The sequence below is a fragment of the Notamacropus eugenii genome, chromosome 1 (genome assembly GCF_028372415.1).
Source record: "Notamacropus eugenii isolate mMacEug1 chromosome 1, mMacEug1.pri_v2, whole genome shotgun sequence".
Taxonomy (NCBI): Eukaryota; Metazoa; Chordata; class Mammalia; order Diprotodontia; family Macropodidae; genus Notamacropus; species Notamacropus eugenii.
This window is the reverse complement of record NC_092872.1, coordinates 497,306,227-497,332,712: the sequence shown is the minus strand read 5'-3', so window position 1 is coordinate 497,332,712 and position 26,486 is coordinate 497,306,227. Positions and strand designations below refer to the sequence as shown.

The 26,486-nt window shown below is 45.1% G+C and overlaps 1 protein-coding gene across 3 annotated transcripts in view; it reads right to left on the bottom strand.

The window, feature by feature from the left end:
• The window catches only part of EEF1A2 (eukaryotic translation elongation factor 1 alpha 2), a 94,734-nt gene that overhangs the window by 8,937 nt on the left and 59,311 nt on the right, over positions 1-26,486 (bottom strand). The window contains exons 1-4 of one of the 3 annotated variants that reach the window (XM_072633300.1): positions 20,222-20,686; positions 17,613-17,868; positions 13,618-13,797; positions 10,074-10,370 (exon numbers count right to left, since the gene is read on the bottom strand). In XM_072633300.1, the coding sequence (XP_072489401.1) occupies positions 10,074-10,370; positions 13,618-13,797; positions 17,613-17,756 (621 nt within the window). In that variant the 5' untranslated portion in view covers positions 17,757-17,868; positions 20,222-20,686. Of the gene's footprint in view, positions 1-10,073; positions 10,371-13,617; positions 13,798-17,612; positions 17,869-19,710; positions 20,687-26,486 lie in introns of those variants that run through there. The other 2 variants (XM_072633302.1, XM_072633301.1) reach the window with 2 other exon arrangements.

Below are 26,486 nucleotides of genomic sequence, written 5' to 3'. Positions count from 1 at the left end.
CTAAAGCAAGGAGACATAGAGATACAGATTTTATAAGCTGTAGAGCTTGAAGGAAGTTTAGAGACTAGCTAGTCTAATCTCTTCATTTTACAGACCAGGAAACTAAAGGTGAAGTAATTTGTCCAAGACTATTTCACTACTAGGAAATAGAAAAGTCAGAATTCAAATACAGTTGAGATAGAATAGAAAAAAGAATGATAGGCATAACTTAGAGTTGAAAAGGGCCTTACAAGTGATTGAATCCATATCACCATATTTTGCAGATGAGAAAACTGAGGCCCCAGAGATGTGAAGTAACTTCCCCAAGGTCACGCATCCATTCATTTGTTTACCATGACATGGTTGAAATTTGAACCCTGAACATCTGACTCCACATCCAGCACTCTTTCTATATGCATAATGTGGTCCCAGAGAGAAGAGTACGAAACAGAAGAAATAAGGGTAGTATGGAACAAGGCTGGGTGGCAAAAGCAGAATAAGAAGTAGTTGGAGTAAGAAGCTCAGCCTGAACATCTGAGCTCCTCCAAACTCAGAAGCCAGCAAAACATCAGTGATCACTGGACCCTCTACTTCCTGCTTTTCCATCTTTTTCTCCTTCATTTTTTCTCTCCTCTTAGGCTGAGCTCAATGGCAGATGGCTAATTGCTGAAATATTTGTTTTAATTTGCTTCATTTCCATTTCGTGAAGACAGTGAATGCTCCAAATTTTCCATCATTTAAGAATCTGCATTTCCTGTGGCAGCTTTAACCACCCTATCTCCTTCTCCCTTCCTTCTTCCTGTCTAATCTCTCTCTCTTCTCTCTTATCCTTCCTTCCTTGCCCTTTCTCCTTTCTCTGCTCTTTCTCCTCTCTTCCCTATCCCTCTAGGCCTTTTGTCTCCCCATCCTTATCTCTTTCCTTCTTACCCCTCTCTTCCACCATCCCCATTCCTTTCTCTCCCTTCTTTCTCTTCACCCTCCTTCTTTCCCCTTCTCTCCTAACTTCTAACATGTTAATCCTAGACTGAGCTTTACCACATGACAACCTGCAGGCCCGTCACCATTCCAAAAAAACTCACTGCTCAGGTTCACAATACAAACTGAGAACCAGGTACAGAATCATCCATGCCCAGGCCACACAGAACCCTGACCCCTCACTCCCTGAGCCCAGGTTCCTAACAAGCCCAGCTACCACATACAAGCCTTCTAAAGTAAGGCCAGGAAAGAAAGGACAAGTGATCACCTGAGGAGCAGATCTGAGGACAGCCTGAGTCTCAAACGTGTCCTCCCTTCTCCTGTGCTGTCCTGTGTCCTCCCCTTCCTTAACTATCCCTCCTCCTCCCCATTTTCTCAGTGAACAACTATGAAGGAAACCTTTGCTTTCCAGTTTTTCAAGGCCTTTGCAGTACCCTCCAGGTCTAGTTTGGAGGACCAGAAAAACAGAGGCAGCAAAGAGAAACGTGACCCTTTCCCTCCTTTATACTCAGCTGATTACAGGCACTCAGAGAGTTGGGAACTAGTGCGCAGACATACCTCAAGGAAATCATTCCACTGGTCCAGGGTATTACATACCTGACCTGTTCCCTAGAGTGCTGATGAGAAGTTAGAAACTCCAAAGACCACAAGAAGGTTCATTTATCAGTCCCCAACACTTCCCTTCATATCCCCTCCACCACCACACACCTCCCCCAGAGATTTACTCAAGTGAGAAAGAACACAGATGAGGAAATCCTTTGAGAGAAGGCACAGTGGATAGAAGTGCTGGAGTCAGGAAGACCTGAATATAAATCTAGTTTCATACACTAACTTTTGGGCAAGTCACTTAACTTCTGTTTGCTTCAGTCTCTTTACCTGCAAAATATGGATAATGCTAACAACTATCTGGCAGAGTTGTTGTAAGGATAATATTAGTAAAGCCCTTACCACAGTGCATGGTATATAGTAGGTGCTTTATAAATGCCAGCTATTATTTTTTATTATTATATTGTTATGTTATATATGGTAATATATTAATATAACATGTTACAATGTTATGTTAATATTTTGATATTATTATAATATTCCCATTCTCTTGAAATTTCTCTAAAACAAAAAGCCCTTTGACACAGGGCTCTTTGCACAAGAAAAGGAAAATAAACATCACCTTCAAGTCCAACCAGAGCTAATGCCAGTTTCTTACCTTGGAGATCATGTCACAGTTTAGAAACGGATGAGAAAGAGGAGCCAGACAGAGAGAAAGGGAGGGGGAAGGGAGAGAGAATGAGAGACAGAGAGAGACAGAGACAGAGACACAGAGACAGAGACATAGAGTGGGGGAGGGAGGGAGAAAGAAGAAAAGTGAGAGAGGAAAGGAGGGAGAAAGTGAAGGAAGGAGAGAGGGAAGAAGAAAGAGGGAGTGAAGGAGAGAAGGGGAGAGGAAGAAGGACAAAAACAAAGCAAGGGTAGGAAGGAGAGAGAGGAGAGGAAAAGAGAGGGAGACAAGGAGAGTGAGAAAGGGGAAAAGGGAGAAAGAGACAAAGAGAGAGAAGATAAGAGGGATAGGAGGAGGAGAGAAAGAAAAAGGGAGAAAGAGAAAGGAGAGGGTGGAAAGAAGGGAAAGAAAGAGAGGGAGAGAGAGGCAGAAAGAGAAGGAGAAAGGAAAGAAAGGATAAGAAATGAAGGAGGGAAAGGAGGGAAGAGGGAAGGAGGAAAGGAAGGAGAGAGAGGGATGAAAAGAGAGAGAGGTGGGGAGGGAGAAAGAGAGAGAGAAAGAAGGAGGAGGAGGAAGAAGTAGAGGAGAAAGAGGAAGGGAAGGAAGAAGAAGGAAGAGGGGAAGGAGAAGGAGAAACATATATTATATATACATGTGTGTGTTTACATCGACAAGTTACTTCTCTGGACCTTTGTTTCTTCCACAAATTGAGGAGGTTGGACCATATGATCTCTAATGTCTTTCTCTTCTATCCCTAGCATTCTTTAATTCTAGTTATCATTCATCCGACCTTTCAACATTAGCCCCAAGATATAATCTTTAAATATCTCTGAAAATCTTAAAGAAGTGATGCTCTGATTAAAAGGGCAAGACATGACCCAAAGCACCCATGCAGGTGAAGGTGCAGGCGCACATGCTTTGAGCTTGTGATCTTAGAAGCAAGTTCTCCCCCTCCCCCACCCTTCTCCCACCCTCTACCACACACATATGTATGTGTGTATACACACATACACACACACATACATACATATGTAGGTACATATGCACACATGCACACATACATATACTGCAGTGTTGTCCCTGTCTTTCCTGATGAGTCCAGCAGTTTCCAGGGCCCTGGGCAGCTCCTCACATTCATTTCACATTCACTTCTCACTGCAGTGAGCTGGATTTCTGCCAGGCTCTACTCCTCCCACATCCAAGCTATGGCTCAGATGTCTCCTCCTCTATCCCAGTGCTCTGTGAGCAGCCCAGGCTGCTCCTGGGATCTCAGCCAGGGATGAGCTGGAGTAGCTCCCTGAGATGCCCTTCACCTTGACTGCCCTGTGGCTTCCCTCTCCTATGGAAAGACTCCCCCCTCCTAAGGACAGATGGCTCAACTGGGCAGGAGAGTAGAGCAAGGATGGAGAGGCTGCCTGGCTCACCAAGAGTGGGAAAAGAAAGCTCTCTGTAATTGCCACAAAAACTGGAGTATTCCTCATCTAGCGGGGAGAAGGGAGGTTAGAAATAAAGGGGTTATGAATATATAAATGAGGTAACCTCCCTGGGTTCCCTGGATCCAGATTGTCTTTAATTCCAGGCTCATTTGCTTCCCTTTCTCATCAGAACAGTGTTAAAGAATGGAATTGCAACACAGATGAAGGAGGGTGGAGACTTGGATGAGAAAAATGTTCCCAAAATGCCCCCAACGTCACTTATTCCCAAGATAAACCAAACTGTACCATGAAGGAGGTGTCCTCTTTCTCTCCCTCAGGATGACTCAGAGTCACATCTCGCTTCGTTCAACAGCTAATCATAGGCACTTGGAGCAGGAAGGGCCCCCACCAAGATGCTTCCCTTCCCTTGGGGGTAGGGAAGGCACAGTAGTCAAGAGTTGGGAGTCCATCCCTCCATGGCCAGAGGGGGGGTGTCACAGCTCAGACCCCTACAATTTTGAGCCCCTATGAGCAGAGCACTGACAGACTGGTACAGGGAAAGACAGGGATATGGCCCTGGACATTGGGGAGCCCCTTATCTGAAGAAGGAGGCAGTACAAATACAGGATGAGGATTTAGGGATACATATACAGCAAAGCACAAGCAAGGATAACCTAATCCACAAGGATCCCTGGTTTCACAGTATGGACCAGTTCCAACAAAGCCAGCTAAATTATTTTCTGGAAAGTGAGATCCACAGCCTCCATTATGAAACCAGAAATGTGTTCCCAAAGAGGGGAAAGAAAGTTCCCCCAAACCTAAATGGAAAACCTTTGATGTGGAAGAGTTTCTCCTATCCTTTGCTGACAGCCTGAGTGCTGCACTGAGGCTCTGAGTGGGATGTCAAAGATTCCAGAAGAAAGCCTCCAGCAACATGGGCACATAGATTTTCTTTGGAAGCATTATGGAAGGACAGAGAGGAGAATCACACAGGATGAGAAGGTACAAATGAGGCAGGACATGCACAATTCTATAAGATCACAGAAGAGACATGAGAACACATCACTCTCTCTTTTTGGTAGAAGTAGGAGACTCCAGGGGTGGGACCTACAGATAATGTCCTACTTTTTCAATATGTTGTTGATTTTTTCTCCTCTTTTTAATTCTTTGATATAAGGTATGGTTCTCTGGGAGACAAATGTAAAAAGAGATACATTGGGATGGAGCAAAAACAAAAAGATCAATAAAAATGGAGGAGGAAAGAAGAGGAGGACAGGGAAGGAAAAGGAGGAGGAAAAGAAGAAGAGGGCGATGAGGAGAAGGAGGAAAAGGAAGAGAAGGAGGAGGAGAGAAGGAAGAGGAAAGAAGAAGAAAAAGGAGAAGGAGAAGGAGGAGGTGGAGGAAAAGGAGGGGAAGAAGAGGAGGAGGAGAAGGAGAGGAAGAGGAAAAGAAGGAAGAGAAGGAGGAGGAGAAGAAAAAGAATATGAAGGAGGAGGAGAAGGAAGGGAAGAGGAGGAAGAGAAGAAGGAGGAGGAGGAGAAGATGAAGATGAAGAAGAAGAAGAATCTTAAATTCACTGTTAGGTCCACAGTATCCTGAGGAATACATATAGATATGAAGCATAAGGAAATCTCAAAGCTGTTCTAGATCTTTCTGTCTCCAGCTCTACCCTCTCCCACCCCTAAATTTAGGTGATGATCTTCTAGTAAACCTAAACAGACATGATTTCTGTCTGCAAATAGTTGATGGGCTGTCACGTGAAAGCAGAATTAGACTTGGTCTATTCAATGAGAAAAGGAGAACCAGAAGCAATTATCGGTGATTGAATGGAAGCAAATTCGGCTTTGGGGTGAAGGAAAAACTTCTTAAATATTAGAGCTGTCCAAAAGTGGAGCAGGCTCCTTCAGAAATGGATTTTGCCCTTCAGGAGGTCTTCAATCCATGGCTGGATGGCTACTTGGCATGTATGTCATAAAAGGGATTCTTTCTCAGTTATGAATTATACTAGATGGCCTGAGGCCTTGTGCTTCTGGAATTCTTATTGATTGGAATTCTTAATTAGTCACTACTATTAATATTAATCTGGAGTTTTTATTCATTCTAATTAATAGTCACTGAGCCAATTTTGCTTGCAGGCTATGATCAGGATTTGGCCTTTGAGCTCCCTCCAGCTCTCTTCAGAAGTACCTCCCCCACTCCCAGGATTCACTACAGTAAGAAACTGAGGGATGGCTCAGGATGGCTGAAATGAAAGGTCCCCATTAGGCTTCTCTGAGAAGAAAAAGTCAGGCCTCCTCCAAGTGAGAAGAGGACATTGGTGAACTTGGAGGAGAGAGAATGAAAAATTAAGTTTCACTAAGTGACAGGGCAGCAGCAGCGGCTCCTATTTACTGACCCCATGTACCCATCTACAAGGGTAGATGGGTACTGAGAGGGGAAGCCTCCCTTTAAAGGAATCAGGACTGGCAACGAAGGAGCAGAGAAAACAAATATGCATATCCACTGAATTGGAGTTTCAGAAACCCAGAACTCACCAATGAAAGAAAATAGGGTGAAGACACAAGGCTGAAGGAGAGCCTAGAGAGAATGCAAATCAGCTGGAGGACTTGAATTACCCTGAATATCTCCCCATTGACCTAACATGATAGCATCAATCCTCCCTTCATTTCTGACCTGAAATCCTTAGCAGTTGGACAATAATCAGGCGCATTGTCTCCCAAAGCCCCTAGCTAAACAAAATGTGCACATCATGGCATCATAAATTTAGAGCTAGAAGATACTTTAGGGGTCATCTACTCCAACCCCCTCATTTTACAGATGAGGAAACTGAGGCATAGGGAGCTTGTGATTTGCCCAAGGTCATGCAGAGAGTAAGTTTTAAAGACAATGTTTAAACCCAGGTTATCTGACTGTAACACACTCCATGTTACCTAGGCGTGTTTCCCATTAGTCCATGTCTTGGGAGAAGACAAAGGACAAAAGAATTTCAGTATGGGTAGCATGGTAAAAATAAACTGAGTGTCAGGCAGGGAGTGGGCACAGGAGGCTAACCACCAAATATCATTTTGTCTCCAGGAAACCTTTCACATGAAAACTGTTCTGGAACCTCTTGGCCCAAATTAGTCATCAGGGACTCAGTCAGGATTTCTAAATCAAAGAATGCCCAATTCTATCCTACAAGGCAAATTTGGCCAGAGGAATAGACCTCATTACCACCCCACCATCTAGTCCACATTGTGTTCTCATGGGCCTCCAATACCCTTGGGAGGCCTTCTTGCATTCAGAAACGGAGTTACAGCCCCTCACATACAATCCTCCCCTTTTCCTAGATCCAGGAGGCTTAAAGAGCCACATCCCTCCCTGCTTTCCTAAAAATTGCCATTCATGTTTCCTGTCTCATCGTCTGACCAACAGACACTGAAGGCTGGACTTCCCCACTCCGAGTCACCCAAAAATGACAGATTCCAAAGCTGCCACTAATCGTAAAACCATTGGCATTGTAAGCACCAAGAGCCATAGCCACTTCAACAAAGCAGGCTCCCTTTGCTGGATTATGCTTACAGCTACTGTGCTTCCCTTGATACTGAAAGAGGACAAGCTGAGCAGCATCCCCAGACTGAGAGCCCCAGTTAAACAGGAAACTCTCTCTGCCTGGCTCCCAGCAAGGCTCAGTATCTATATTATCTAAGGAGCCTAGTCTTGGGGAGACAGGACAGAAGGAAGAGATGACTAGTAATGACTGGAATTTAGGTTCCAACAAAGACAGAAGACAAAGGATGGGGAGCGATTCTGCCTTATTGAGATTAGGGGCATATGTATACACATACACACCCATGTATGTATGCATATGTATATGTTAAATAGACATACATATATTATATATAATAGGAATCATGAAACAGTGTGATATAGTGGATAGATAGCCTCAAATCTAGGAAGACCTCACTCTGATACACATTGGTTGTGTGATCCTAGGCAAGTCACTTATTTTGCAGGTAGTGTTCTAAGACTAAGTTGTAGACAAAGTGTCAACCTAAATTAGCAGACAGTTTCCTCAGCCTACAGTTCCCTATATTAATGAAATCACAGGTCCACTTGCTTCCCCTAGATTTTGTCATTGTTCGGTTGTTTCAGTTGTGTCCAACTCCTTGTGACCCTATTTGCTGTCACCAGCAGTGGCAAACACTGGAGTGGTTTGCCATTTCCTTCTCTAGCTCATTTTACAAATGAGGAAACTGAGTTAAAAAGGGTTAAGTGAGTTGCCCAGGGTCACACCACTAGTAAGTTTCTGAAACTGGATTTGAACTCAGGAAGATGAATCTTCCTGCCCAGCATTCTATCCATTGCACCACCTAGTTTCCCTAGATACCCACAATACAGACCTGTCATCTCTAATTGGTTATCTTAGTATCTTCAGTGCCCATACCTGCAGTAATGAACTTGCTTTAAGGAACATTCCTCCTACCTGCCAGTGGGTCTAGAGACAGGGGTCCTGGGGTCAGATCCTGGCTGTGCCACTTAGTGCCTTTATGACTTTGGCCATGTCACCTAAACCCCTCTGGGCCTCAGTTTCTTCACCTGAAAATGATGGGTTTGGACAAGATGTCCTTTCCATCCCTAGATCTATAATCCTATGAACTGGAAAGGAAAATGGAAACGAAGTCCCAGACCCCTGGCTAGGATCTTCCTGGAGAACAAAATTCAAATCAGTCCCCAGTCTCAGGTATCATTTCCACCCATGAGCTATTCTCAGAAGGAATGTTCAGGATCATCTTCCAGGCCAGCAACTAGAGCCCTTTGGCAGGCCACCTTCCTGGAGCAAAGCAGAGGGAGGAGCTGCTGCTGCCTCTTGCTCAGGATGTGGGGCATGTATCCTGGGAGGGATCCTGCCTTGTTGTCCCTTTCCTGAGGAAGAAGGAGCATAGAGGCATAGAACATTAGCAAGAGAAACAACTTTAGTAATTATCTAGTCCAACCTCCTAAAAGAAACTGAACTGAACTGAGTCCCTGGATACCAAACCCAAAAGCACTGGCTACTCTGGGGACATACTCACACCCTGGTGTGATATAAAAGGCAAAATAAAAAAAGAATAGACAAAGACCAGTCAGTGGTAGAGGGAAAGGACTAAGCAACCTATACCATTACAGCCTAGACCCAGCTAACCAGAGGGCAAGAGAAGCATTAGAGGAAAAAATGGTCCAAGCAGTCCACGGCAGTGGGGTACAATGGAGAGAGCACTAAACTAACAGGCAGGAATTGGAGGCCCTGAGTCCTAACCTAGAACTTCACTCTCTAACCTTAGCTCATTTAACTTGTCCTAGTTTCTTCATCTATAAAATCTATTTCTTCAAAGGGCTGCTTTGAAGATTAAATAAAGAACAGACATGAAAGTGCTTTGAAAAATGTCCAGCAGCATAAATACAAGGTATAATTCTCCTTCTTACAGTTGATGTACTGGGGAAGGGGAAGGAGGGTCACCTTGGGTTCTCAAAGGCTTTGTCAATGGAACCCAAGGAAGGCAGACTGGCACAATAAAGAGATCGTTGGAGCCAGAGGACCTCAATTCAAATGAAATCCCACCTCTCATGCTTAGTACCTGTGTGACCTAGTACAAGCTACCTAGCTTCTCTGAGCCTCAGTCTCCACATCTGTAAAACAAATGGGTTGGGCTAGTTGGCATCTAAGCTTCCTCCCAGATCTAAATGATCCTAAGACCTCAATTAACAAGCTCGAGTGGGTTCTGCCTAGCTGAAAAAGCTTGAAGCACAGTTCTGGTGATAAACTATGTCTGAGGGCCAGTCTAGCTAAGCTCAGAATGACTCATACACTAGAAGGTGGGCCAGCAGTTGATGAATATTTTTTGACCACAGAAAGTCATGGAAAGTCCACCTGTGAATAGCATGGAGGATTCACATTCTGAGTCAATGAAAGGAGCACCCACACCAATGACATCATGGAAATCACACAGCCCATCTTTGTATCTCTATCCATGGCTCCCTCAGGGTGACAGTCAGCCAGTAGATAGAGAGACTCGTCCCCGGGCTCTCATGGCCCCTCACTTACTCCCTTCTCTCTCCCCTTTATAGATACTGTGTGCCCCTAAGCTTCACAGAAAGAACAAAAAGGCTGAGGATCTCTGGTCCATATCATGACCCGACCCCTCTAGCCCATGTGCCTCCCAAATGGACCAGCTCCTCATCTGCATGTCTCTGGACCAAGGCTTCTCTGGCTAAGTCTCACATACTGTGAATCAGGCTCATGGTAGAGAGAGCAGACCAAGCTCTGGGTAGGCACAGCTCTGTCTGCTCTGAAATCAGCATGGTCCGTCCCTGGTGTGGATGTGAGTACTACACCAGACTCAGGTCACATCTGGCTGTAAATGTTTCTCCCTTCCCACACAGGCTTCAGAAGCCTGACCATCCAAGTCAAGAAAAGCTCCTAAAGAAGAGGGCCAGCCACCTAAGGGGTTCCTGGGGAAGCTACTTACATTTGGGGATGGCTCCAACATGTTGTCACCATGCCAGCCTGAGATGGGCACAAAGGGGACTGTGGCAGGGTTGTAGCCAATCTTCTTGATGTAGGCGCTGACCTCCTTGACGATTTCATCATAACGCTTTTCACTGTAGGGGGGCTCTGTGGAGTCCATCTTGTTGATCCCCACAATAAGCTGTTTCACACCCAGAGTGTAAGCCAGCAAGGCATGCTCCCGGGTCTGCCCATTTTTGGAGATGCCAGCTTCAAACTCTCCCACACCAGCAGCCACAATCAGCACCGCACAATCAGCCTAGCAGAGAAAAGCAAGGAGGAAAAGGAAGAAAACAAGCATATATTAAGCTCCTACAATGTGCCATGTACCTTACAAATATCTCTTCATTTGATCTTCCTAGGAGAATAATGCTATTATTATCACATCCATTTTACAAGTGAGGAAGCTAAAAGTCAGTGACTTGCCCCAGGTTATACAGATAATAAGTATCTGAAGCTGGATTTGAACTTGGGACTTTCTGACTCCAGACCCAGTGTTCTCTCCATTGCACCACTTAGCCACTGGAAGAAGGTAGAGATATGTTGACTCAATCTCAATTTCATTCATAGGATCACAGATCTAGAGCTGAAAAAAAAACCTCAGAGGCTATCTTATCCAACACTCTATTTGACAAAAAGGAAACTGAGGCACAGAGAAATGGCAAAGTAGATAGAGCATTGGATTTTGTGTCTAAAAGAGTTGACTGAGTTCAATACTTACTGTTTCCCTGTCCAAGTTGCTTAACCCCTGTCTGCCTCAGTTTCCTCACCTATAAATTGAGGATAATAATACCTACCTCTCAGGTCAGTTGTGAAGATCAGATGAGATAATACATGAAAATACTTGGCAAACCTCAAAACAGTATAAATGCTAGCTCTTATTATGTGACTTGCCTAGCGTCAGAGATTGGATTTAAACTCAGGTCTTCTCTAGAAATAGTGCCATATCCATTGTACCTACTACTACTCTTCCTCCTCAAATTGCCATTTACCTTCCTACCCTACTCTCCAAAGGACCCCATATTTTCCCCTTATCTATACATCAAGGATGCCAAAGGATACTTCTTTTCCACATCCCCTATTCAGAAAAAGAGTTTGTCCTCGTGATGACTGAGACCAGAACTGATAGTCAGGTCACTACAGGGAAGGCTCAAGGTCACTGCCCTACACACTAGCACCCTTCCTGCCACATCTGCTCCCACTTCTGCATGGGGAAAACAGATGTTCATCAAGCCTTTTACCACTGCTGGAGACAAGGTGGAGAATTGAATAGGGATGGGTTTGTAGACTTTAGCCCTGGAGCCAGGAAAGGGTCACGGGAAGGGAGGGGCAAGGAGTCAGATTGAGCTCCATCTGAATGCCCATGGGTAGCAGAGTTAAAGCCATTTTCATAAAACACTGACATTTGGGCATGACCTCACAGGCTCCTTCAGCCATGTGCAGCTCTTTGGGGGCCATGACTGGGACAGGCATTCACTAAAGTTTCCTAATCCTCTAGTGCCCATTTCCAAAAACCCCTCACTGGAAAACAGAAAAGGCAGCAAACAATAATTTCTCTCCAGTTAGTCTCAGTGGCCTCTTTCCCTGAGAACAATTAAACACCTGCTCTACCACTGTTTCCAAACAACTTAAGCCATCAGCACTTTCCCTGAGCAGATGACTTCTCAACAGGAGCTCTAAATTGAATCACAGCGGTGAATGTGTGCTGAGGTGCACGTTGGCCTCTTTCATTGGCCACCTTGTAATTCTACACTGAGTAGGTGTCTCTAGGGTCTAACCAAAGCTCCAATGTTCATCAGTGGTTGGTGCAGAGGGGCACTGGCCAGACAGACTTGGGGAACTGCCCTCAGGCCCCAGAAAAATACTATTTGCTCAGCTAAGATCCACATTCAAAGCCTGCATGATGCTTCAGGCCATCCTCTGTTTCCATTTCCACTTCTGTGCTTTCTCCTAAGCAAAAATCTCCCCTTCTTTCAAATAGTTCCTGAATTCTCACATCCCCCAAAAAGCCTTTCTCAAATAATCAGAAGAGACAGCTCTCCTTAGATCCTCCTTATTTAGACATAGAAGTCCCACAGTTACTCCCCTGGTTCACATTTCCAAACGCCCTGATCCTAGATCCCAACATGATGAATTTGTTAGCATCTGCCTGGGTTTGGGAAGCAGGGTAGTATAATGCAGACAGGGAATCTTAGACTTAGTCTTATGCCCTAGTCTTAGCTTATCCACTAATTAGATTTGTGACTGAACTGGGCCAGTCCTCAGAATAAGTGCAAGGGTCAAAGGCTCATCAATTTAGACCTGGAAGTGACTTAAGCAGCCCTCTCTGTCCACTCACCTCTCTTATATGAGGAAACAGAGTCCTATAGAGCTAGAGAGGCTTACCCGAGGTCTGTTGTTATTGTTCAGTCACGTCCAACTCCTCATCACTTCATTTGAGGAGTTCTTGGCAAAGATACCAGAGTCATTTTATAGAAGCAGAAACTAAGGCAAACAGGGTTAAGTGATTTGCCTAGGGTCACACGGTTAAAAATGTCTGAAGCAGGATTTGAACTCAAGTCTTCCTGACTCCAGGTCCAGTGCCATTAAATCAGTAACTGACCAAGCAAGGATTCAAACCAGATCCTTTGATTCCAAATCCAGTATCCTCAATATGGGATCATGTTGTCCCTATGGACCTCAGTTTCCTCAGCTGTTAAAAGGAGCTGAGAATCATTATCCTGTCTTTCTCATTGAGGGAGATAAAGCATATGAAAGCATCACCATCAGTGTTTTAATCTTTATGTTTATGTGTGTCCGTGTTAACTCGTCCTTGATTATAAACCCCTGGATGGATCCTATGGAGTTCTCTTTATTTGCTCCCTACTAGCAATATGTGTTCCTTCAAAAGGTGGTGGTGGTGGTGGTGGTGGTGGTGGTGGTGGTGGTGGTGGTGGTGGTGGTGGTAAGCACAGACTAGCAGTATCAAAAAATGTGAGACCATGTATCTGAAGAAGAAGGAAGAGGAGAAAGAGACTGCTTACTCAAGGCAGGCATAACCTCCCCGTATCCGAAGAGTTTGATACCCAAAGCATTTCCTGGATAGAAATCTTACTTTTAAGGCCAGTTAGGTAGTACAGTGGATGAAGTGCTGGACCTAGAGTCAGGAAGACCTGAATTCAAATCCAGCTGCAGACACTTACTTGCTGCAGGACCTTGGACAAGTCAATTTAAAAAAAAAAACCCTCTGTTTGCCTCAGTTTCCCCATCTGTAAAATGGAAACAATAATAGCACCTACGTCCCAGGGTTGTTATGAAGATCAAGTACGGTAATATTTGTAAAGTTGACCTGGTATATACTAGGTGCAATATAAATGCTAGCTAATATTATTATTAGCTATTATGATTATGATTATTCATGGATCATGCACCATGCAGTCTCTATTTTCTCCAACCCATTCCCTGCTTCTCAATTTCCCCCCCTACTATCCCTCACTTGCCCCTCACCGGCCAGAGTTACTGCCTACCTGGGAAGTTCCTGTGATCATGTTCTTGATAAAATCCCTGTGTCCTGGCGCATCAATGATGGTGATGTAGTATTTGGTCGTCTCAAACTTCCACAGAGAGATGTCAATGGTGATGCCCCGCTCACGCTCAGCCTTGAGCTTATCCAGGACCCAGGCATACTTAAAGGAGCCTTTCCCCATCTAAATATCAGTCAAGAGAGGAAGGAATAATTGGGAAAGATAAGTTAGCCTTGAAAAGAAACAACTATAAGGCAGATTCCACCCCGGTGTGTCAGGAGGCGCTGGATTCCACATGGCATCATGTGATTGATAATAAATGCTACTGACCAACAATCATTTTTTGGAAATGAAAGCAGTTTGTTTTCAAGGAAAAGAGCCCTAGATTAGGAGTCAGGAAGTCTGACTTCTAGTCCCAGTTATGACATTAGCTACATGATTTTATGCAATCTACTTTCCCTCTCTAGACCTGCCTCCTCCTTTGTCAAGTGAGGGGATTGGATCATGTGATTCCTAAGTCTCTCTCCCTCTGGGAAGGCAACATGGAATACTGGAAAGAGAAATGGCTCTCAAGTTTTGGGTTCAAATCCCATGATTTGATGCTTCGTAACTACATGGTCTTAGGCAAGGCAAAGAACAAAGTCACTAAACCTCCCTGGGACTCAGTTTCTTCATAAATAAATTGAGGGTCTTATAGACTAGATGTCCTCTGAGGTCCAGATCTCGGAAAACATGAAATATTGGGTTCCTCTCCTCCTCCTCCTCCCCTTCCCCCTCCCCTATACAACCGTCAAAAGCATTTCCTCAACTAGAGTTCATTCAAAAGTTCCCCAGTAGGGGGAGCAAATTGGAGCATACAAGAATTAATTTTTTTTTTAAATAGACAAACAAATTAACTGATGTTGACAGGTACCCTGTTTTCCCCAGAGGTCAGGAGTTACATTGTATCAATCCAAGAACAATAATGCATCTAGGTATTTCTGCCTATTAAACAGCTGTAAAATCTTGTGAATTAATACAGCATCGACCAATTTTCCAGTTTTTTCTAAAGTCCTAGCATGTTACATCTTGAAGAATTCTTGAATATCTCCAATCCCATACACTTGAAGAGGGGGAAAATTGAGGGCTAGAGAGGGGAAAGTAACTCACCCAAGATCACACAATTACTGAGCAGCAAAGGGAGAGCTTGGCCCCAATTCTCCTGATACCAAGTCCACACTCCTGCCGCTACAACCTGTGGCCACCATACTCCTGACAAGGATCTTCAATTAGGATCTGTGGCTTCCTTTCTCTGTCCCTCTTCCAGGCTCAATATGCTTCATGAAGCAGTAATCATGGTTCTCTCACTAACCTCAGCTGCTTGACCCTGAAGGAGACCCATAGGGGCTGGCAGGCTTTTCTTTTCTGAGTAGAACCCAGGATTGGGTTAGCAATGAATCCTGGAGTGCCAGAGGAAGACAGAACTTCAGGTGGATGGAGAGGGATCAGCAGCCCATAACCAGCTACTCTAGAGCATCCAATTACTGCTATGGGTTAGAGCTGAAATGAGTGTATGTTTTAAGGGCAGGGGGTTGGGGTTAGGGCCCCACTATGGGATTTGCTCTCCTCAGAGAGCAGAGTCTTCCTGCCAAAGAGGTAAGTCTTAGCTTTTGGAGTAAGTGAGCTACATGCTTTGTCATGCATGCTGTAACTTTCTTCCTTCTTCAGCATAAACAGGGAACATGGGGAGGGAAAAGGGGAACCACACAGTTCAGATGACATAGGAGTATAAGACTTATAGCCCAACATTAGAACGTTCTGAGGCTCTCAGCCAAAAGGCCAGTGCAAATGCCTTTGAATTTTCCTAAAGCAATAGCTTCAAAGGTAGAGACAGTGCTACTTTTAATACTCTAATTACTGAAAAACAGCTGAGAACATCTGGGTGCCAGGCTGGCTGTAGGGAATTGACCAAAAAGATTATGAGGTAGCTTGTCACAGTCATGTGAATGTCATCTCCCTTAGCACACAGGTCCTGAGGGACCCAACTACGTTATTAAACGCAACCTGGTACTCTGAAAAACTTCTTCCCTTGGGCCTATCTGACCAACTTCGGCACATCCATTCCTACCCAAAGATCCTGGAGACCCTTACAGACCTGTCTGGCCTCATCTACCTGACTCAATAAGTTCCCATCTCTGCTCAGGAAAGGAGTTCCCTCCAGCTCTGGGTGCTCTGAAGTTAGCCAAGCCAACCCAAAGCCAGGTACCAAGTTCTCAAAAGCAGTCTTAGACTTAGCCTCCCTCCCCCCACCCCAACTGTTCCATACAAGGATACCACTGTTTTCTGCCCAGAAGGACACAGGGCTTTTCAGCTTCCCTAAGGTGAGCAACAGATAGTAGTGTTTTTAAGGCCAGCAAGACTCCAAGCCACCAGTTTTGACAAACTCCCAGTCTTCCCCCATGTCCCTACCCCCACCCAGCAGCTGCTTCAGGGCTTCCTAGCCAGGGCAGCTTCCCTAGCCTTGGCAAAGGGCAAAATTGCAGTCTGGTTTTGTACTTGCACTTGAGGCCTCCATTTCCTAGTAATGCAACCTAGTGAAAGAAAAACCTTGCCCAGCTCAGCATCAGAAAATGGAGTCAGGAAGCTCAGTCAATCAGCTATTAATAGTAACTGTGAGCCCTGCATATTCCGGTCCCTGGAAGAGGTGAAGGGCTGCCCAGCCCATCAGCATTTTGGGTACATCAGCTTCTGCCTTCATTTGCCAGATAGGAATAACTGGGGAAGGTTGAGCTGGTAGGGACCTCAGGAATTTTGTCTATACCAGCATAATAAATATTCTGATCTGAGTTAAATAGAATCAACAAATATATATCAAGTACTTATGACTTAGAAGGTTTGTTCTGAACACCACAGAATGTAACTACCCTGTTTACTGAGTCGGTTAGCAATCAAGTCAGATTGTGCAAGGCCTTTTGGGTTACTCTGCAGAACAGACCCAACAGCATTGATAGCTGAAGGCTCCCAGCTCCATTTGCAGCCTGAAAAACTCAGGTCTGGCTCCTTGGGGCACGATAGTGAGCTGAGTTCCCTAATCTTAAATTCTGTCCTTTGGTGCAGGCTGGGGACTCAGAGCTTTGGGGCCCTGCTCCCCTTCTACTGATGCTTTTTTTCCCCAGCCAGAACCCAGGAGATAATATCATAGACTCATAGATGCCAGGTTTCATGCACTGTGTACTTAACGTACAAAGTCACACACTTGTCCTACCTTCAAAAGAGGTAAAATGAGCCCTAGAATAAAGTGGGGTCAAGCCCACTGATCTGCTCTGTGAGAAAACCAGTTCCCCTGGTGGGGGGAAGGGAAGAGTAGGAGGGAATAAGGAAAGGAAGAGAAAAGGAGAGGAGAGGGGAGATAGGAAGGTGAGAGGAAAGAGAAAAGGGGAGGGTGAAGGAGAGGAGAAGGGAGGAGAGGCAGGAGGAAAGGAAAGGAGGGAGGAGATAGGGGGAGCAAGGAAAAGGGTAGGCAGGGAAGAAGAAGGAGAAGGAAGTATAGGAATGGGGGAAGGGAAAGGGAAAGGAGAGGGGACAGGGAAAAGAAGAGGTAAGGGGAGGGAGAGAAGAAGAGGAAGAAGAAAGTATAAGAGAGAAAGAGGAAAGAAGGGAATATAATGGGGAGAAAATACAGGAGTGGGTAGGTAAGAAGGAGAGAACAGGGGAAGAAGAAGGAAAGGGGAGGGAAGGAGAGGAGAGAAGAGAAGAAGCAGTAGGGGAGTGGGGAGAGGGAAAGAGGAAAGAGAAGGAGAGAAAGAGGGGAAGGAGGAGAAAATATAGGAGTGTGGAGGAAAAATGACAAGGGAAAGGGAAGGAAGGGGATAGGGACAACGAGGGAGAAAGGAAGGAGAATGGTGCCTGGGAGGGGAAGGGGTAGGCAATACATGGAAAAGAGAAGAAAAGGGAAGAGGAGGGTAAGAAAGTGATGAGTAATGGGGAGAGAGACAACCAATCACTATGGTCTCACTCACCTCTGCAGCCTCCTTCTCAAATTTTTCAATGGTCCTCTTGTCAATGCCCCCGCACTTGTAGATGAGGTGCCCCGTGGTAGTAGACTTGCCTGAATCTACATGGCCAATGACGACGATATTGATATGGGTCTTCTCCTTACCCATCTTGAAAGGTGTGTGTTGGGGGCAGGGGAGGGGGCCAACTCAATTTAGAAGGTTAGGGCACTGGGTGGGGCAGGGGTTCTTCAGACAGTCGAAACTGAGCCGAGTTTGTAGACTGGAAGAGAAAATAGGTAACAAAGAAGCTCAAAAGCGTCTCCAACAAAAGCTCCATCCAGGGCAGGAAGACCTGCCAGCAGCTCTAGTGCTGGCACAAGCCAAGGCGCTCTCGCTCTCTCTCTCGCGCTCTCTCTCTCTCTCTCTCTCTCTCTCTCTCTCTCTCTCTTTCTCTCTCCCTCCCTCCCTCCCTCCCTCCCCCCTCCTCTCCTCTTCTCTTCTCTCTTCCCCACCCCCATCTCTTTGTCTCTCTCCCTTTATCTCTGTCTCTCTCCTCTATGTATCCATCCCTTTCCCCTGTCTCTCCCCCACCCCTTTCTCTGTCTCTCTTTCTCAATCTCTATGTCTGTCTGTCTCTCCCTCATTATATTGCCCTGTGGGCAATTCAACTCTTCTTGGTCAAAATAATCCAGGTAAAATAGGAATCCAAACCAGCAAATCAAACATCCACCTCCAATCTGTCCTGACTGACTCACTAGCTGGGGTCAAAAAAGATTAGGCGATGGGGCCCATTGAGACCTGACCTCATTGTGACTGTGATTTGGAAAAAGAAGTAGAATGAGATATTTTAAGCCCCCACCCCCACCCCTAGAGTGAGCCACAGTCTTCCTGGGCCCTGCCATTCCAGCAGCTTTGCTCTGTCTCCTCACGATAATGACTGATCTCCCTGAACTCTGGCTCCAGAAACCTCTACCTACTCTACAACCTTTCATTTCCACCCCATCCCCAACTCCCCACACCCCACACATACACACCACATGGGACAGGAAAGATGGAGCTCAAGGGAGGACAGGTCAACAGATCCAGGAACAGGATTAAGATCTGCCTTTCTCCCATACAGCTAAAACAGACTTTACCTCCATCTGATATAAACACATTTTCCCTGATGAGATATTCAGGACTGCTATCTTCTCTTCCCACCAACCCCAAAAACACACACACACACACACACACACACACACACACACACACACACACACTCCTTAAATCAAGGCTGTTCTGGAAAGGGAGCCATTTTTTTTTCCCTCCTTCAGTACCACCCTCCCCCTCCACCAAAGCAATATTAGGAACTCATAACCTGAGTGACAATATGCTGTCCAGATAAGGACACAACTCAAAATAGCTTCAGCTCTGGCCCTTTCTCCTTGGGTCTGAGCTGAAGGGTCAGGACTAGCTAGAGGAGCCAAAAACAAGCCTGCTTGGCAGGGATCTTGGCTTCTGATTGGGAAGAGAGGAAGTCTAGGGATGCTCCACAGTGACCCCTTGGCAGGAATTAGGGTTAGCTCCTAGCCTAACCACTGAGGTTCGTGAAGATCCAAAAGGTTCCAAGGATCTGGGAGAATAGGGTTTATTCCCAAATCTAAGATGCCAAAGGAAGACAGTTCCCTAAAGTCTTGTCAAAACCTCCTCCTATATGGCTCACCTATAGACACTTTTCTAATGGTAGAGATATCCATCTTTCCAGATTTCCCCACTCTAGCTATGGGGGGAGAAAGGGGGAGAGAGACAGAGAGATAAACAGACACTGAAACAGACACAGAGCGAGACAGAGACAGACCGAGAACGAGACAGAGACCCACGCATAGAAATTCAAACACACAAACGCACACACGCAATCGGATATCTATGACCCAGAGAAGCCTAAAATATTCGAAGGGGAAGGAGTGGGCACCCAGAAGGACTGATGGAGGGGAGATTGGCAGGGATATTTTTAAGTTACCAGATCAGGTCAGCCTAACAATCCACCCCATCCACCCACCCCCGCCAGTTTTTCACCCCACTCCCCATCTCACTTCAGCCTGTCATTCTAAGGATCCCCAGAGACTTAGGGCAATTGTCTTACCGGCAAAACAGAGGTGACCCTGGAGCGGCCCTCGTCTGAGCCCCCTCCTCAGGGGCAGCCAAAGGGACCGCCCTCTGTGAGCCGCAAGGTCAAGGCTGCCTCTGCTAGTGCTCTCTGCGCTCGCCCGGGTTCCAGCTCCCCGGAGACCCCGCAAGGACGCACCTCGTTTTAAGAACGAGATAAACAAGCTACGACGCAGCACAACCCATCTCGAGCTGCGGCTGCTGCCCCCTCAGATCTTGCAGGTGTCCTTTCCCAACGCCCACACCCCGCTCCCTTCTCCTCAATTCTTGGGACAGGGGACTCGATGTGGGTAACCGTAGTCCCCCCCCCCCCCACTCCCAAGACAATCTACTTCTGCGCCTTAGCCTTCTCCTTGCTCCATCCCTGCTTTCTCCCATCCAGGGCTCCTGCCCCTCCCAGTCCCCGGGGACCTGGAGTAGAGGCGAGGGGCTGCCCTCATTGCTAGGAGGCCTCCCGAGGGGAAGGGAGGGGGCACAAGCGATCTTACCCGCAGCTGAGGTCTCAGCCAGAGGGACTGGCGGCGCCGGCTCCGGCGGTTTTATCTCCCTAGGAGGGGGTCCACCTATTGACGGTGACGGCGCAATGCAGTGACCCCCTGTACTACAGCAATGCGGTACAGGGCTGGAGAGATAGGAGGAGGAGGAGGCGGTGGCGGAGGCGGCGGTTGGGGGCGGGGTGGAAGGGGGGTGAAAGAAGGAGGGAGGAGATACAGGCTGGATGGAGAGACAGAAAGACAGGAACGGAAGGACAGAGAGAAACCGAGAAAGCCAAAGGAGAAACAAGGAGAGTGCGAGAGAGAAATAGAGACAGGAAAAACAGAGAAGGGAGAGAATGAAATTAGACTCCCTTAGACAGACAGAGACAGGGACCGTCAGAGACAGACAGAGGCAGAGGCCGCAGAAGGTTAGCAGAGAAGGGCGAGGAGGGGAGTGGGCGAGACAAGATGCAGGGGAGGGCAAGAGAGGGGAAATTGACAAGTTGAAGGAATTCGCCCAAAGGACCCTGAGGACAAGGTCAGCTAGAAGACAGTGGGGCACAGGAGGAGGATAGGGATGGAGAGAAAGGAAAAAACCCTAACAAGGATAGAAAGCAAGCCCAGGAGAAATTCAGGCTGACAAAGAACTGCAGGCCTTAATGTGCATTATTCTAAGGCTTTGAATTGAGGTTGAGTGAGGCCAGCCTTCAGGGATGGCCAAGGTATTCCATGGATGCCAGTCCTTGCTGCAGGAAAAGGCTTCCCTACTACAATCCTTCATTCACCCAATTAACAAATGTTTACTGAATTCCAACTTTGTGCAAGGCCCTGGGTCCTTCCATCCTGTGAATTCAGTTAACAGGTATTGTCTGTGTGAGCATCCTCAGGCCACTTGGTGGTTCCCTGAGGCTGAGTTTTTATGCCAGGCTGCCTTCTTCCACCCCACCCCCCTCTTAGCAACAATTTATGCCTGCTTCCCCAATCAGTCAGTGTGAACTCAAGGAAGGCAAACTCTTTGTATTACCAGTTCCAGTAAAGTATGACGAGAAAAGGAGAACCTGCTGATGCTGAAAGAAAAGAAAAAAAATCAGGATGGTTTCCAAAGGCAAAGAGAAAGCTCTTTGGATTATCTACACTAGAGTTCCCTTGGTTATTTCAATTAATTGAAAGTTGAATGCACATCCCTAAAACTAACCAACCCATTTATCACATATAGAAAAAAGGGAGGGGAAGAGAGGTGTGTTTGAAGAGGCAGATGGGAGAGTATTTCTTTAATAGCAGAACAGGACCATAGATTTAGAAATTAAAGAAACATCAGAGATTACCTAGTCTATGCCCTCTCATTGTATAAATGAGGAAACTAAAGTCTAGATTGGTGAAATTACTTGACTAAGTACACACAGGTAGTAGGATACAAAGCTGAGATTTGAACCCAGGTCATCTGACTCCAAAATTCAATGGCTGTTCTGTTACATCTTGCATTTACATGCATTAATATGTTGGGGGGAGGAGGGAAAGGCAATCAGGGTTAAGTGACTGGCCAGAGTCACAGCTAGTAAGCGTCTGAGGCTATATTTGAACTCTGGAACCTCTGACTCTAGGGCAAGTGCTTTATCCACTGTACTACCTTGCTGCCTCCATTAATACATTTTTGCTTAAATACCAAAACATACAATCTTGAAGCCTTCCAGGCATGGAGAACAGTATTATGCTTTAAGGCATTATCCACCTCAGCACACAGACTCTTCATTTTTTTTTAAGTCCTTCTTAAACATCTACTATGTGCATAGTACTGAGATGGATAAGACCTAGCCCCTGACCTCAAAGAGTTCATACTCTTGCTAGGAAGGTAAAGAACATGCATAGGTGAAAAAAATGCAGAAAAAAACAGTGTAACAGTGTGCACTATGACCAGTGTATAGGAAGAAGAATAATTGTGTTTAATAAGAGCTAAGAGCTCCAAGAATGTGCATGTGTGGCCCCTCAATTCCTCCTCCCTTCTGGGAGGTCTTGTCCATGATGACTTTTAGATAAAGGAGGGACAGCTGTGTTTCTATGATGGTTAGGAACACAATCATGCCCAGGATAGATCAAATGTCCTCTCAAGGTCCCTTCCAGGGCTCTAATAAGACCCAACCAAAGGTTACAAAAAAGAAAACTATTATAACCCAGGTCACTAGAGCAAAGGAAGTGTGATGGAAGAGTCTGGTCCTCAGAGTCAAGAGGCCAATGGTCAGGCCTAGCCACCTTTTACACACACACACATATTATATATAAATATATATCATAATCATCATATTATATATTATAATAATTATCATTATATATCCTTATTGCATATTATAATAATAAATATATTATACAATTATATGCATATATTAATTACCTGTGTATCCATGGACCAGCATAGCAAGAGCAGTAGATATGGCATCAGAACACTTGGCTGGGTTTGAGTCGTGGCTCTCCTATTATTAAATATGGGCAAACCACTGGTGCTCTCTGATCCTCAGTATCCTCATTTATAAATTAGGGGATTAGACTGTCTAATTTCTAAATTCTGTTCCAATTTCAAATCCTTTAAACCAATATGCCTCTTCCCTTAATCCCAATTATTTCACCTGTTAGTGAAGGTAATAGTACTCCTATGAGTAGAGATTGTTTTCATTATATTTATATATTATATTTATATAGTCAGTCTGGCACAGTGTTTAGCACACAGGAGGGATCTAATATTGCTTGCCTGTTGATTGACCGATTGATTGATTCATTGTACTGTATTCTCAAGAATATGGTGAGGAAAATGTTTCATTACTATTCAAACAAAAAGCAAAATAGGAATCATTATTATTAGAGTAGTTAGTATTTTTTAATGCCTTCCAAACAAGAACCTCATTTTGAGATCAGGCTGCTCAATTGTTGTTTGTGGTTTTGTTTCTTTTTTTTCTTTAATGACTGGCCTGCTTCCATCTAACAGAAGGGTGACCTCATCCCTTATAAAGTCTGGTCCTCTATGACATGCTATGTTACCACAATGGGAGGTAAGGCTCAGAGAGGAAGCGAAGGATGTGGGATTTAATTAAAGTGGCTTGGATCCAAAGCAAAAGCTAGAAATGAAGCACTAACCCTCTTTGGAATTAGCACCTTCAAAGGAACTTCATCGTGGCTCAAGCTTCCATTCAGACCCTGAAGAGACCTTGAAAATCTCAGGGAAAGTCTCTCCTGGCACTAAAATGCGATGATTCAATGTCCAGGTTGGAAATCCCTGAGTCCACTGCTTCTTTCAGGCAACATAGTGAAGCTGGGTATTGCTGATCTAAAACACTCCCCATGAACGCAGTCAGTCAGGCTAAACAGGGAACATGCTATCTCTGGAACTGGAGGAGATGGAGAGTACCCAGCTAACATTAACAATAATGCAGGCCCACTGGCTCTTTTGTGAGTGCATTCTCTGGCAAGAGCAGTCAGAGCAGGTTAAACTCATTTTGATCTGTACAGTAAGCAGCCATTGCTCAGCTAGAAATGAAGTACACTATTACTAGGTTAACTGTGTAGAAAGAAGGCAAGGTCTAGAGGGAGAGCTGGAACTGGGCTCAAGAGTCAGGGCTTGACTGGGCTCCAGCGTATGGGAGGCTCGGTTCCAGGCTCTGTGCTGATTCAGGATTCAGGGTTAAGGGTTCTAACCTTTTGGTTTTTCACTCCAGGGGCTGGGCTTTGGCCTCAGATCAGACTGCAGTCTCGTCCCTGGACAATAATAGGCTCTGGATTTGGGGCACAGCTGGGCTGCTTTAGACTCTAGCTTCTGTCAGTTGTTCTGGGTCAGACTGTGTTTTTCTGGGATCTGAGCACAGAGTTCAGAAAGAAGAATTGGAGAGTGAATTGGGCTATAGGTGATGAGCTCCAGGGACTGGGCTCTGGCCTCTACATCACTGAGTAATCAGAATGGTTGCCATAAATGACCTGATGGCAGTATAGGCTCAGGAAGGAGGGGCAGTAGCATTTGCTTTATTACACTTGCGTAGCTTAGAGTTTGTAAAGTGGTTTTCTCATCTCAGCGTTATAGGTAGGTAGTACCCCCTCCCTTTTGCAAATGAGAAAGTCTCTGAGAAACTAAATGATTTACCTAACTTAATTATCCAAGGTAAAATTTAAAGGCAAGCCTTCTGAGCCTTAAGTCCAATACTCATTTCAGTAGCCATTAGAATTTGAAACAATAGCACAAATAAATGATTCAAAATGTCAGCTTTAGCATTATGCCTGGACCACACTCACTGGTCCCCCACATATTAAATCTCTTCAGAATGCAGCATGGCATAGCGAAAAGAATGGTGGACTTTAAAGTCAAGAGATCTGGGATCAAATTCTGTCTTTGTCATTTACTGCTTATCTGACATTGGTTAAGTCATTTGCCTTTCTTCTGCCTTAGTTTTCTTTTCAGTAAAATGAGGATTAGATCATCTCTAAGGGAATCTATGGGCAGCTAGATGGCACAGTGAATAGAGTGCCAGACCTGGAGTCAGGAAGACTTGAGTTCAAATGTGACCTCAGACACTTAGGAACTGTGTGACTGGGCAAATCACTTAACCCTGTTTGCCTCAGTTTCCTTATCTGTAAAATGAGCTGGAGTAGGAAATGGAAAACCACTTTGCCAAGAAAACCCTAAATGGAATCCCAAAGAGTTAGACATAACTGGACAAGAACAAGGTCACTTATAACTTTAAGAATCTTGTGATACTATGGCCTGGAGGCAAGTTCTAGTCCTGAAAAAATACTGCTTTATGACAGTCTGAGACTCAAGACTCAATTTTGCCATCTGTCAGATGGCAATAATAATGATTACCCTGCATACTTTCCAGAGGTGTTGTGAACATCAAATGAGATTAGAGATATAAAGTGCTTTTCACACTTTAATTCTCTGTATAAATGTGAGCTCTTTTCATTGTCTCATTTGCCTTCAAAAGGTCAGAGGAGAGTTAAAATCCTTGGAACACTGTTCCAGTCTCTGAGGAGAAATGAGACTTCATTAGAAAACACTTTAGCGGTTGGGACCCTAAAATTAAGCTAATGGAATGCTGGCTTTCCAAAGCCAGATCTGGTCCTCTACAGTCACCCAAGTCTCTAAGGAGAAACTTCCCCTCCAAACTTCTCAAAACCCCCAGCTATCCCTTGAAGGCATAGTTCCCTTTCCTTGTAACAAAATCTCCAATCACATCTCAAACAACATTCAAGGCTAGCAAAGTACAGTATCTGATGTGAATACAAAATATAGTATCTGATGTGAATACAAAATACAGTATCTGATCTGAACCTCACAATAAGCCTGTGAATCAGATCCTGAAAGTACCCAATTTGCAGATGAGAAAACTGAGGCTCAGAGAGATTAAGTGACTTGCCCATGTTTATGCAGTTAGTAAATGTCAAATGGAATAATCTTCTTGACTCCAAGTCCAGCCAAGCTACTTCTCAAGGTATACCTGGAAAGGAGTAAGACAGTTCTGCTGCAACCATGGCAGATTACTGAGCTAATGGAAGGCTCTGGGATTTTGAATACTGGGATGGGGGGATGGGACAAAGGCTTCCAGGGGAAAGGCCACTAGATGGAGCTATGGACAGAGCACTGAAACTCGAGTCAGGAAGGTCTGAGTTCATTATACTGCCTCAGACACTTACTAGCTGTGAGACACTGGACAAGTAAGTCCCTTCTCTTCTGCCTCAGCTTTCTCATCTATAAAATTAAGATAATGAGATAATCCCTGTAAAATATTTTGCCAACCATAAAGTGCTACGTAAATGATAGCTATTATTATAGGCCCTTGGTCCCTCCAAATTATCTCCATCAAGGACAGATATTTTTATTTAAGAGAGGGAGAGACTATTGTAGATTTCATGCTGGAAGAAGAGACCCCAGGAACCATCTAGTCTAACTTCTTCTTTTTATAGATGAGGATATCGAGGCCCCAGGAAGTTGTCATTTGTCCAAAAACACACATAACCATGAAGCATCAGAGACAGCATCTGAACCTAAGTCTCTGGGGCCAGAGCCAGCACTTGTCCCACTTATACCTCACCACTGCCTGGACACAAGAAAAGCAGACAGATCCTACGAGGCTTCCCAAGATTTCTTCTCTAGTCTCCGTATCTTGGTTTTTAAAATATCATGTATGTTCTGAACGATTCTACATCCTGTCCTGCCCCCTCATGCATACAGGACAGCCATGACAGGTGTTCTCCAAGTATTCCATCATGTGGAGCATGGAGAAGCCATTCAGTTTCATCTCAG